This window comes from Psittacula echo (genome assembly GCF_963264785.1).
Source record: "Psittacula echo genome assembly, chromosome: 5".
In the NCBI taxonomy this organism is placed as follows: Eukaryota; Metazoa; Chordata; class Aves; order Psittaciformes; family Psittacidae; genus Psittacula; species Psittacula echo.
Genome location: NC_137739.1, coordinates 70,990,249 through 71,003,282, shown reverse-complemented (window position 1 = coordinate 71,003,282; position 13,034 = coordinate 70,990,249). Strand labels below are relative to the sequence as shown.

At 35.8% G+C, this 13,034-nt stretch overlaps 1 protein-coding gene across 4 annotated transcripts in view; it reads right to left on the bottom strand.

Moving 5' to 3' along the window:
* PPP2R5E (protein phosphatase 2 regulatory subunit B'epsilon) overlaps positions 1-13,034 on the bottom strand; it is a 76,775-nt gene that overhangs the window by 7,267 nt on the left and 56,474 nt on the right. For 2 of the 4 annotated variants that reach the window (XM_080619981.1, XM_080619982.1), the window contains exons 5-12: positions 11,616-11,708; positions 6,921-7,051; positions 6,775-6,834; positions 6,034-6,142; positions 5,005-5,058; positions 4,843-4,893; positions 3,653-3,772; positions 2,363-2,490 (exon numbers count right to left, since the gene is read on the bottom strand). In XM_080619981.1, the coding sequence (XP_080476107.1) occupies positions 2,363-2,490; positions 3,653-3,772; positions 4,843-4,893; positions 5,005-5,058; positions 6,034-6,142; positions 6,775-6,834; positions 6,921-7,051; positions 11,616-11,708 (746 nt within the window). The remainder of the gene's footprint in view (positions 1-2,362; positions 2,491-3,652; positions 3,773-4,842; positions 4,894-5,004; positions 5,059-6,033; positions 6,143-6,774; positions 6,835-6,920; positions 7,052-11,615; positions 11,709-13,034) is intronic. The other 2 variants (XM_080619984.1, XM_080619983.1) reach the window with 2 other exon arrangements.

Genomic DNA, 13,034 nt, shown 5'->3' with positions numbered 1-13,034 from the left:
AAATCAAATGTGAAATAAGTGTCTTCTCTTAACGGGCATTGCCACAACCAATTTTGCTCTTGCAAGTGTGATAACGTAAATTCTTTGATTTCAGTGAAACTACTTTTGATTAACATACTTAAAGGTGAGAATCAGCTTTCATGTCTCTACTGACTTCTTCAATGGAGCAACCCAAAACTCTAGGGTAAAATGTAACAACAGAAAGCTATTACATATAACTACAGACTCTTCCCCTCATGCTGTGGAACAATTCTGAATTATCTCCTGGGATTCAAATCATCAATGCTGTCAGAAAGAATAGAATTTAAACATGAAATGGGAATGATTCATATTTCCTTATGATTTTCTTATGAAGCTGAACATTCAGTGCATCTACGCAAAATAAAGCTGTATTTCAAGTGTGATTTCCTTGTGCTCATACATTTCATATTAATTTTGATATTGATACTGCAAAAACCTCTTCAAAAAAAACCAAACCAAAACCACAGATCCTTGCAGTACCTGTGTAAAACTGTGGTTATATATAAATACACATATATTTTTTATATATCTATGAAAAAATAACTTATATGTATCATATCTATATATCTGTCTCTAGATAACCTCTGCCTACTTTGCATATTGTTGTTACTGATCCTACCCAACAGCCAGTACACCGCTGCTTATTTGAATTCAAGTTGCTTAACTGCATAAAACATAACAGGCATGAGCTGTTCACACAAGAAGAAATGACGTGTAATCATAATTTCATAAAGGCTCAAAGGCATTCTGTCCCACAAAGGTTCCAAAAAGGGAGATACATTTTACACTTTTATACCATTTGACTGGATAACCAACCTAAAATATACTAGAATTTCCAAATTAAGATGGATCTGCCAATCATCTGATTATCTAGAGGTCAAAATTTCTTTCTGGCAGATTTGAAAATAAAGAAACAACAAAGCAACTGAAAAGGGTGAAGGGAAAGAGACAAATCTAAAAATCTTCTGAAGAATTTTGAATAGATTATCAATCAAGAGATCCTAGTTCTAATCCATTACTATTCAGACATTGGGCTGCTTAAGAAACAGCTTAGAAGATGGTGAATTAGCCAGGAGACAATGAATCACCATTACAGGTGCTGGGAACCTTTGGAACTAACCTATAAGGCAGGCAGATTCTGTACCATTTCCCTTGCACTCTGTATATCATTCACTTCTTTCAATAAACTTTCATTTTTGTTGCCTACATTTAAAAATGATGTTACAAATATAAAAATTCTTTAAACACTTTCTTTATTTTACATATATCTTAACCTGACTTGTGTGTCAAAGGTACAAGATTCTTGCAGGTATGAAAAACTCTGCAAACTGGGATAACTGCAATATTCTCATTACCAGAAGCACCCCAGTGCTCAGTATAAAGGGTTGGACAGGAGTACGGGGAAGTTGGAGGATGGTGATACAGTAATGCCATGAAAAGCGTCCTTTTGTGACCAGCATTATTTAAAGCTTTCCAGTAGCATCAGATTCATCATTCATTCTCACAAATTTGAGAGTTTGGAGAGGTGCAGAACAAAAAGACTAATTTTGAAAAGAGGAAGTATTTTACAAATACTTTACAGTAAGGTCTTAAAGCAACTGGGACTTGAACATAGCATAGCTCATTAAAAATACTGGGTTTATTAAATGGTAACCATCTTGACTTCAAAAAACTTCTCAAATATAGAATACACGGCATCCAAGGATAATAGTATTTTTCATTAAAACAGTTTTTACTAGGTCATTCAATTTAAAAATAAAAATACCAAATTAAGAGGATATCAATACAGATCATCTGCTCTATTATTGTGTGTAACAGAGACCAGCTGTGTTTAAATCAATTCAGAAAAAAACAACCCAGCCCAAAGACTATATGGTTCATAAGATGTTTAGAAAAATGCCACTACTAGAGGTCTACCAGAGGTGTCAGTATCATCCACGATACAGACACAAAGCTTTATTAATGCCAAGCAACATTCCTCTAGACAAGTTACAATCAGGCTTAAGATGTTAACCAGTTTATAAAAAACTGTGTAGGAGAAATGCTTGATGAGCAACACTTTTTCTTCAATAATAACCTAACATCTAATTTCTCTTTTTTCCAACTTGTGATAAAGTCTATTTTTATCTCACAAGGTATGATTTTTGTACACATACCAGATAATTAAAATCATTTTGAGATAAACTGAAGACTAATTTATCCTGGCATTAACAGAGTTGCACCTGTTTATGCCAGCTTTGAATCTGGATCTCTCCTGTTCCGATGTTCTTCAGCAGACATTCCCCAAGTTTATCAGTGGCACATCAAATGGTAAGATAAAGTATAATGGCAAAAAACTTACGGGTTCCAGTGCTCTTTAGAAATCCTATAAAGGCTAGAAAACATGATGGGAAGTATAACATTTGAATTCTCCTCTATCAAACTCATGATGTATTCATTATTCCAATAATACAGTGCTCTTTCGGCCACCTTTGAGTCAAAGGAATAAATATTAACAGGAATTCAGATAGCTGTAATTTTGCAATTTTCTCAAGGAAAAATAAATCACAGAGAAATTTTGTGAAGATGTTTTAACAGGAATCATTAACTTTGGAATTAAAACTCTACTTTAATTAGTAGCATAACATGCATTAATGGAATTAAGTTTTTATCCTCTAATTCAAATCACACAGCATCCACTCTCTGTTTCCCCTGAGTATGGTATGTTGTTACTCACTGAGGACCAGGTGCAGACAGTGCATTAATGCTGCAGCTGTGGAGGGGAAGGGAGAGCAGACAGACTTCCCATCGCCCCTTTCGCTCAATCCTGTGACTGCAGTCAGAAGGAAGAGAGCTGTGCTGGGATACCAGGGGAAGGAGAAGGGAAAGGCCCAGTAGCTGAGCTCAGTGAGGGAGGAGAGATCTTAAATGTGGGTAAGGTACCAATGATAATAATCACTTTGGGGAGTAGCTGGGTGGGGAGGAAGGGTTGTCTTAGGAGGGAAAACACTGATCTAAATTATTAGGAGGGAAAACACTGATCTAAATTATGCTAAATACAAATGTAGTCCAAGAAAGAGATGAAAATAGACACATCTGCCTTTGAGACAGGATAGGTCACCTAGCTTAATATGAAGGCACTACAGGTCATATATCCTACCTCCTTCTTCACATATGATTCAATTTAAATCCCAGTCATTCCTCTCCTTTCTGTTATGCAACGTGAACAGGCTATGGGTTCTACCATCTCTAACCAGACATCTTACAGAAGGAGGTAAGTAGGAAAACAAGAATGGTGCCCAATACTGTGCTAAAAAAGGAGCAAATACATCCTACATGGTCTATCAGACCCAAGGCCATATGGTGAGTACACATCACCTACAGTCAGAAGGGCTCAAAGTCTGCCTGGATACAGTTAAAGGCCTTACATGGCTCAGAACAGCAAGTTCTGTGCTGTAACCCCAGATATATCTAACAAGTTATTCACGGAGCTCAGAACTAAACTTCCACTGCAACATAACCTCTTACACAGAGATCCAGAAGACAAGTATTTAAAACAATGTAACATTAAATTATATAGACATTTGGAGGGGTGTTATGTTTGAAACTGAGACAATACATTCCTATACAAACAATAACCTCTATGACTGACCTGAAAATGAGGGCTAGAGACACACTTGGCAATTTGTTTAAACAAGGGTTCCTGGATTTTGACAAATTGTGATGGTTCAATTACATCCAATATTTCTTCCAGCTCTCCAAGGAACATGACCTAAAGACAAGGAAGAAAGAATTGAATATAAAACCTTTGAATCATCTTGATCAGCAAAATGCTGATAACTCTCAAATTCTACTTCAGGGAGAAATGGAGGCCACACTAGCTCAGCAAGACCCGCTCTCAAAAAACATGATCAGTTCTACCTTTAACAGCTTTTAGATTCAGTCTCATAAAAGAATGGGGATCAGTGTGTGCAAATACTGTATTTAAAGTAGTCCTTTACAACAAAATTCAGAATTGCACCAGTATATCCATGCTGAAAACCTAGCCTAATACAGCCAAAGAATTTGATCAAGGCTTTAACTTGGTTAAGCAAGGAGAGTATCTCAATTTCACCTCAGTTTCTGAAGCAGTGTTCAAAATAACAGTTTCACTGTGTCACAGTATCTCATTAGGGAATCTCAGATTTGTGTCAAGGATTTGAAACAAAAATACAAAGATCTAACTGCACCTTTTACATGTTTAATAGGTAAATGCTAGACAACAAAATATCTTTAATCCTCCCTGGAAAAATACTACCCTCACATATAAACAGTTCCAAATCTAACAGAATTTACCAATCTATCCTCAACTTTATGTTCTTCTTCTGAAACAAAAAGAAATTCTCTGCAGAAGAACCAGTGTTTGTTTTGTGAACAGTCAAACATGGTTATCAAACGTTTCACAGTTAAAACTCAAAAAACCCACCCATAATTCAAGTATGGAAAATCACCTACAAGAATTAATACCAGGATCACCACAGCATGTGCTATCTACCTGGAAATATCTAAAGATTGCCTACCTATTATATTGTAGAACAAAGTAATAGTTGTGTTTTGTTAATACAAATAATATACACTCTTAACCCTTTTGTTAAGGGTGGTGAGGCACTGGAATGGGTTGCCCAAGAAGCTGTGAATGCTCCATCCCTGACGGTGTTCAAGGTCAGGTTGGACAGAGCCTTGGGTGACATGGTTTAGTGTGAGGTGTCCCTGCCTATGGCAGGGGGGCTTGAACTAGATGATCTTAAGCTCCTTTCCAACCCTAACTATTCTATGATTCTATAATACTAGCATATCACTTACCTCTTTCTGACTGCAGGTTTTAGGCCAGAATTTCATTAAGCCTCTAATGACCTAAATTAAAGGGAAAAAAGTCAGATTTTTTTTTCCTTTCCTCTCAACAGGGTAAGCCATTTATGATGCAAAAAAAAAAAAAAAAAAAAAAAGTATGAAAGAAATATTTACTGGTTCTGTGAGTGAAGGGTCTTTCTCCAGAAATTGTACTATGCAATACGCCAGCTGTGAAGCAGTAAAGATTTAAGAAAATGAAGTTAGAACATTTCTATAAAGAAAGCACAACAAAACAATTATTTTTAAAAGAGGGACTCAAGACAAGATGCTACACAGCTTTCTTCAACTGCATCCAATTTTAAACTGAGAGGCATGGTTTGCACTGTGCAAATCCACCCGAAGAGCAGCTCAAAAGAAAAAACAGAACACATTACAAGAATAATAAATTAAGGTGACAAAGTAGCATATACAACAACAATCAGAATAACTTAGAATTCTAAATACAGTCAGACAACCAACTTTCAGAAGCTGCTGTTACTCTCTGAAACTGTGTCTTTTTACACATTTTATACATCAGCAAAATCATGAAAACTCTTGGCAAGATGAGCTGAGACAGCTAAAAACTGGAATAGCATATTTAGAAAGTACAGCTTTACCAGCACTACCTGAAAATTGGAGAAAAAGGCAACAGGTATCACTTATCAGAGGAAAAATTGCATCATGAAAGCTGGATGTATAAAAAGATACATGAGAGCATAAATACAGTATTGAGAAATATGTGAGCGAGAATGTTAAAGATTATGCAAAAATGTGGGTATTGGTATTCAGAAAGTTGCCAGGGCGAAGAAGAGCCTTGACAGCACAAGACTAAGGAAACCCAAGTATCCTCTTGGGAAAGAAATGGGAAAGGCAAACTTACGAGAATGAGAAAGTATCAAAGAGAAATCTAAAGAGTTTACTAAACAAAATCCCCAAAATATTACCAATTTCTGTTATGCTTTTAATTAGCTAATCAGAAGCAAGACATTTATCATACAAAGTACATTAAATGAAAAGGAAAAAAATCTATCACATTTTTTTCTACATTTCAAAACTTTCCCCCCATCTTTCATGTAACATGCAATTAAATTTCCAATGCAACCTTAAAAAAAGTAACATCCTGTATCACCCCACTGAGCAGAAAATATTTGTATTAATTTCTACCTGTGCATGGAAGAGTGATAAACTCCTGACAGTATGTAAAGGGATCAGCACCTTCACCAGAAACTGTTTATGCTCTGCCTTAAGAGGTAAAGCAAACCCATTGATAATACTGGAAATTAGAACAGAAATATTTGTTAGTGTTATCATCACAGAAAACATTCTTGAAGTCTGAACAAGCACCTCCTAGATTAAAATAATTTAACAGTCAGCACCTGTTTACAAATAGCAGGCTCATGCCACTTGTAAACACGTGCTGACTTTCACCCCTGCTTTATATTAGCAGTGCAGTACATATCTAGGTAGCAATTTAGCTCTGACTTAGGAATAATCATACAAACAGCTGCACAAACTTGTTGCCAAACAGATAAGACCTTGTCTATGTGGTCTGTAAATTCATATAAGCAAGATGTTCTGGAGCAATTAATTTAGGAAAGTAGGTTTTCTTAAAATACTTGCACTGTTAGTGTGCTCAAAATAATGTAATTATTTCTACAGCATATAAGGATGAAGTGCACAAAATTTAACACACACATATGGAAAGTCAGTCCAACACTTTTGGCTCTAACTTATATATTCTTGGCAAAGACATGACAGAGATTTGCACATGGGCATAAAGATGAGCATGTGCACACATCTGTTTTCAGAATCAGGGCTTATAGTTACACTTTTTCCAAATCTGACACTATTCTGATGTGTCCAGAAGGGAAGTTTGAGATAGGTAACAAATAAAGACTCATTTACCTTCCTAAAATTTCCAACAGTTCAGCTACGCCATTGAAGTGTTCAGTTTCATAAACAAATCTAAAAAAAAAAAAAAGTTAAATATAAGTAGTATATTGGTTTCCTAAAGTGTTCATAAGCAAAACACACCTTCTCCCACAACTCACCGTAGAAAAATATTATTAATCTGTTTTCGGATAAATGCTCTAAGACCCAGAAACTTGCCATAAATTCTGTGCAAGACTGTTTTCAGGTAGTCTCGTTCTCGAGGGTCTTCGCTGTCAAACAGCTCCAACAGCTGTGTTTAAAGGAAAAATAGAACTGAAGCAGTAGACATTTGACAAGTATGACACACAGACTTCTATACAAAAGAAAAATTACATATTTATGCATGTAAAAATGCAGTATCAGTTACCCAAGGTGTAGAAATACAGTATTAAAAAAATCTGTAGTTGTAACCCCACTACATCACCACGAAACTCAGTTTATTAATTTCCACTTCTGGCATAACAAAACTTTGGCAACCTCAAACAACTGATAAACTTTTGATTAACTGGCTCCAAAATGCTGCCTTCATTCTCCTCCTCCAAATAAATAAATTCTTAGACGTTGTCATATCTACAAAATAGGACAGTTTACCTCTTACCATTCACCATTACCTCAGTCTGCAGAAATAAAATATCCTCATTTGGTCTTACTTGTTCTCAAAACATTGTGTCAAGGTCGTATTTTTCTAATTGCTTGCAATTTATATTGCAAGATCTTAAGCCTTCCTAGTGATTGCATGGCCTTCACACTGTGGAAAGGCTCAACAGTGAAGCCTATGCCAGCACTGGATCTGTGATTACACAATCTCCACCAATCAACTGAAATCAAAGCATCAGGTGGAATTAATCCTCCATGTTGAACACAACAGGAATTTCAATATCCAGTTTAAACAAACAAACAAACCCCAGCAACAGAAAACCTACCTTTACTAAGTAACTTGTAAGTAACATTTTAAAACAGCAGAATGATTATGTGGTAACTCAGTAAAAAGAGAACACCATCCAGTGTCTTTTACTGTACAAAATATATCCCAGAACACTGACACCTAAAGTTGTGTCTAAGAATTAAGGCATGAAATGAGCAGCAGGAATGTCACTTGCAGATCCTTCTGTTCCCCTTGAATCCCCTACCACAGAAGTATGAGCTTCCCCTTATCCCTTCTTCACCTTTTTTGACACCACAGCATTGGCTGTTCTGGCAGACAGCTGGAATGAGTTAGAAAGTAAACTTTATTTAAAAAACAAAACCAACCAAAACACAAAACCCAACCACCTAGTGCACCAAGAAAAGGTAAGTTTAAGGTAGTAATCATTAGCAACCACTTGTTTGCATGAAAAAGAAATTAACTGTCAATCAGTACCTGTCTTGCAAGAGAAATTAAGAGTTTGTCAAAGAGGTCTGACAAATTTGCAAGATGCCGTCAGAAAATTATTACAGGAGTGGTAGAAAACTATTATCTTGAATTCACAAATGGATACTGACATATGTATAAGTACATATGGCAGTGTATGTACACTACCTGATCTCTGTTAAACTGCTACACAACTTTGAGAAGGTAAAAATTAAAAGACAGAAAAATATGATTAAAATATGTTGTCTGGCATTTTGCTTTCTAATATCCAGATTTAGGACTGATGTATTTATCCTTCCACACTGTTTTGGATTTTTCTGTAGCTTGTAATGAGATCCCACTATCTTTTCCTTGCAGTAAGAATCTGTGGTGGGAATTTCATGCGGGAACAATGAGGTATGTCAGCTGCCCTCCAGAGGTTATAAACATATTGCTTTGTTCAATTAGTTCTACAGTTAAACAAATAAACAGTCACCTCATCCTTCCCCAAATAGTAAATTTCACCCAAACACAGCAAACAGCTGGAAACACTTATGTTTTTAATTTTCTTACTGGACTGCTTTTAGGAGCAAAGTATTTATATTTTCAGTTCTATCACGCAGACTCTCTATGGAAACATTGCTGAACTAAGACTTGGTCTCTTATTTAAAGAAGGACAATTATTTTGATATGCCAAATTTGTTACCAGGTTTCAACAATAAAGTCTTATTTTTATGGATAAGCTGCAAGACTTTCATAATTTACGTGACTGTTCTGACACTAAGCATACGTAGAGAAGTGAAATAAATTTTCCAAAATAGCAACCTACATAACACAGACACTTGTGGATATATTAGAATAGTATGTCTCTTAGCAACCACTGCTAACCATTTCAGACTGTATATACGCAGGCTTTGGAAATGAACAGTTTACATTGTTAAATACACCATTTTATCTAAACATACAGCTGAAATCCAGAAACACATCCATATTCAAAAAAAAAAAAGCAAAAACCAAGCAAATAAGAAAAAGCCTAAAACCCACCCATTAAAGTATCATTTTTTTATATAGGCATTCTTATTGCCAACAAATACTTCAATAAAGATCCTCACATTTAAAAAAAAAAATTTAGAGAGAAAGCTTATTTCAGACTGTCAACACTTGTGTTGTCATGAAACATCAAACACGTTTAATGTCCTTAAGTCTCAAACTGGTTTCCTATGTAAATGGTCTATAGTCACAGATTCTAAGGAATTGCTCTAGACTCACGACAAATACAGTAAGAAGTGGAATAAGAAGTGGAAGGACAAGCCGGTACTTACAGGCTGAAGACAAACACACACACACAGATGTATTTCCTTACATGTACCTATGCAGCTCAACATTAACTTCTTACAGAAAAAAAGTGAATTTTAAATTGACACACTGTGCATAGTAATACGTAAAAATGCGTCACTTAACCATATGGCCAGAACTTAGGACTTCTTAGAATTCTTTTGAACTCTAAACTGTAATATCATACATTTTCAGATACGATGGTTTTAAAATGTCATATTTCCCTCTTTCAGTAGATACCATTCTTTCACTTAGTAGATTTAATAAACACTAACAAGGTTTAAAATAAAAAAGTAAAATCCTTGGTTTAGACCCATTCTACCGTTCCAAACTCTTAACATGTTTGAACACCTTGAAAGTGCATGAGTGAAATGCCACTAGTCATGACCAAGTCCAGCATCACGTAACAGGAGCATCCAGGAATTATTTTCTCTAGATTTCTAAGTGGAACACAAATATTTCTTCTAATGCAATCCTAATAAAGAAAATAAAATCAGTCTGGAAAAACCTGTAGACTGATCATCTCCCCATGCATACTTTTACATCTCCACCAGGTAACTGTATGATCAGACTGGTTTAGTCCCTTGTTCAAGTCACCATTTAGATGAACAAAAAGGGAATTCCACCACAGAGGCTTGATCTGGATGAAAAACACTGTTGTGTTTAGAAAATGGATAAAACATAAATATCCTGTTGCTTCTGTAGGGTGAAGAAGGACTGCAATATTAAGAACGAAACTGAATCTTTGAATTCAGGCACAGAAGTTGCTCTCTTTGCTATGGTTTCAGTTATCCATAAAAATAATACACACGGACAGGAAAAGCACTACACTTATTGCCTGACCACTACAGGGAAAAATAAAAGCTGTAGGACAGAGTGGTAGAGAATGGTCTTCACAAACGCTGAGTGTCTCCTGCCAGTTTTAGTTTGGCTTTTATTCAAGTCTCAGCCCACAAGGAAACTTCTTTTTCTGACTAAGTAGGAATCTTCCTAAATTTCCCTGATTTCAAAAGCAAGCTATAGAATTATAGAAGAGTTAGGGTTGGAAAGGACCTTAAGATCATCTAGTTCCAACCCCCCTGCCATGGGCAGGGACACCCCACACTAAACCATGCCACCCAAGGCCTCATCCAAGACAGCATTAAAGTTCTTTCTGACTTTGCAGTTACACAAAAATTCATGATAAGAACAGAGAACACAAGACAGGCCTATTCCCAAAAGCTGAAGACAAAAGTCATATCTGTGGAATTTCCTGGCTTATCCCAGAAAACACCTTCCATCAGCCACCTCTGCTCCGGTGTCTGTCAAGGCCTGGAAAAAATTCCTCCCCATAGAAGAGCAAGTACTGTAGGACTTTCAAGTTTCAAGTGAAATAACAATGCATACACGAAGCCCAACTTGTACAAAAGGAGGAAGAAGGGAAGAAGGTTAAATCTGAAAGACAAAAACCCTGGCTACCAGCCGACCGAGTGACAGAACCCATCTCTTCCATTTAGCCGTAACAATGGTAAGCAAACTACAAAAATAAAGGTACACATTCTTTGCCAATGTTGTTTATTATTGATGCTACTTCTTCCATGCTTTTAATAAAGCTTGAACTTCATGTGGCCTTTTGATTTACTTCCTCCCCGACCACTACAGCATCACTGTTTTCAGAACTGCACTGGGAATAGGTTTCCTGATGAACTTCTGTCCCTGTTGCTAGCTCTCCAGCAGAGATAGAAAGGAGAAATACTCTCCCTTGCCAACAGAAATATTTTAACAATACAAAGACACCTTAAAACAGGCATTTAAGTAGTCTTTCTAGACAGCAGCATTTTTGGACTACCTGATAGCAAAACCTTTCATTTTTCAACAATTATTGCTTCAGCTCCCTCTCATAACCAGTAAGTCAAATATTTTGATTAAGGTATCAAAACTGGATACAAACCATCCATTTTATATATCTATAGCAACAAGACTGACATATAAAGACACACACACATATTTCCCCTACCTCCATAGACTGAAAACTCTCACTGTATATGCTTGTTTAGCCTTTTTCTGTTGCAAATAAAATTACATTTTCAAATTCTCAACAAAATATTTTTAAAGACATTTTTTTCAAAAGCAGAATGAAGACTTAAATTTAGAATAAACGTCAGCTTACCTGCAATACAAATTTCTGATCTATGTATTTTTTGGCAATGCTGGGCTGAAATTCTTGGCTTTCCAAAAATCGTATGAAAAACTCATATACAAGCTGCAAAAGAATAATAAAAAAAAAAATTCCACGGTTTAGTTTATGACTTGATTACTGTTTATATTTTAAAGTCTTTCTCTAAATTCTTTTGCTAGAAGATAAAATGCTTATCTTTCCACAGAGCAAACAATCGAAAAAAATTAAAAAGCTTTTTCTCCTTTATCAAACTGCTATCTTAGAGTTACAATTAATTATACGAGCTTTTAAAGATAGTTTTGCTTATTTAAGTCCAGTCAAAGACACTCCATCACCAAGAACAGGCACTGCCATTTTGTAATGCTTATCATCTTGTAAAGCTTCTGAAAGTAATTGGAAAGCACATTTAAACTGCCTTCTGAATGGCTGAACTCACATCAAATACAGACATTACAATTCTGAAAAGTCTGGGGAAAGAGTTGGAAATATTTAAATTAAATCAGAAACTGCTTAGAGTAGCTTTTACTACAACTTGAAACAAAGAAGAAGAATACAAACCAGAATTTATTCAGAAGTTCCTAACTTACTGTAAAGATTAGCCTCAGGCTGGAGAAAACCTGCTTACTTTTAAGCAATTCCATCTCTGCCTCAACTATTCAGGGGGACAGTAACAGACTTTCAATACAGTGGAGAAAAAGAAGAGCATGAAAAAGAGGCAAAAAGGAAGGGAAGTGAAACAGAGACTGCTGTGGCCTTTTTGCTGAACCTTTTCAAGAGGAGCAGCTATTTAAAACTTTTTCTTTTCTGACTTCAGAGTATGAATATTGATACTGAAAGGAGAAAGGAAGCTAAAAATTACATTTCAAAATAATTTTGAACTTTTCTACACTAACACCAATATGCTGAAATACTGTTGCTGCTTTACGTCAGTGTTCTCTGACTTCTAAGAGGATAGGAAATCAAAAAGGGGGAGAGAGGCTTAGAAATATGATATGGAAAAAGTGACAGCTTACATAACTAATATTAAATCATCAGGAGATCAATTCCATCAACTCCTGACAAATACTTTGGTGCATTTCTTTCTTCGTGACAAGGGTAAAGCATCCACCAGCTAAGAAATGCCATAATTTCCATGTAAATAATGACTTTCAAAATTACAGCACTACTGTCAACGACATAAGATAGCAGATACACATGCCTGTGCTGTTTCCAGGAAGGCACAGCTGTTCACAGAGCTGCCTTGAAGCTTTTAAGAGGGTTGTTTTGGTTTTTTTCTTAACTATGAGAGATAAAACCTACATTTCAACAAATTCTAAATTTGTAGCACAAAAGAGTGAAACTGCTCACAGGCAAGGACTGTGCATGCAACTGTCCAATAAAATCTGCATCTGTATTTTCTATATAGGATTT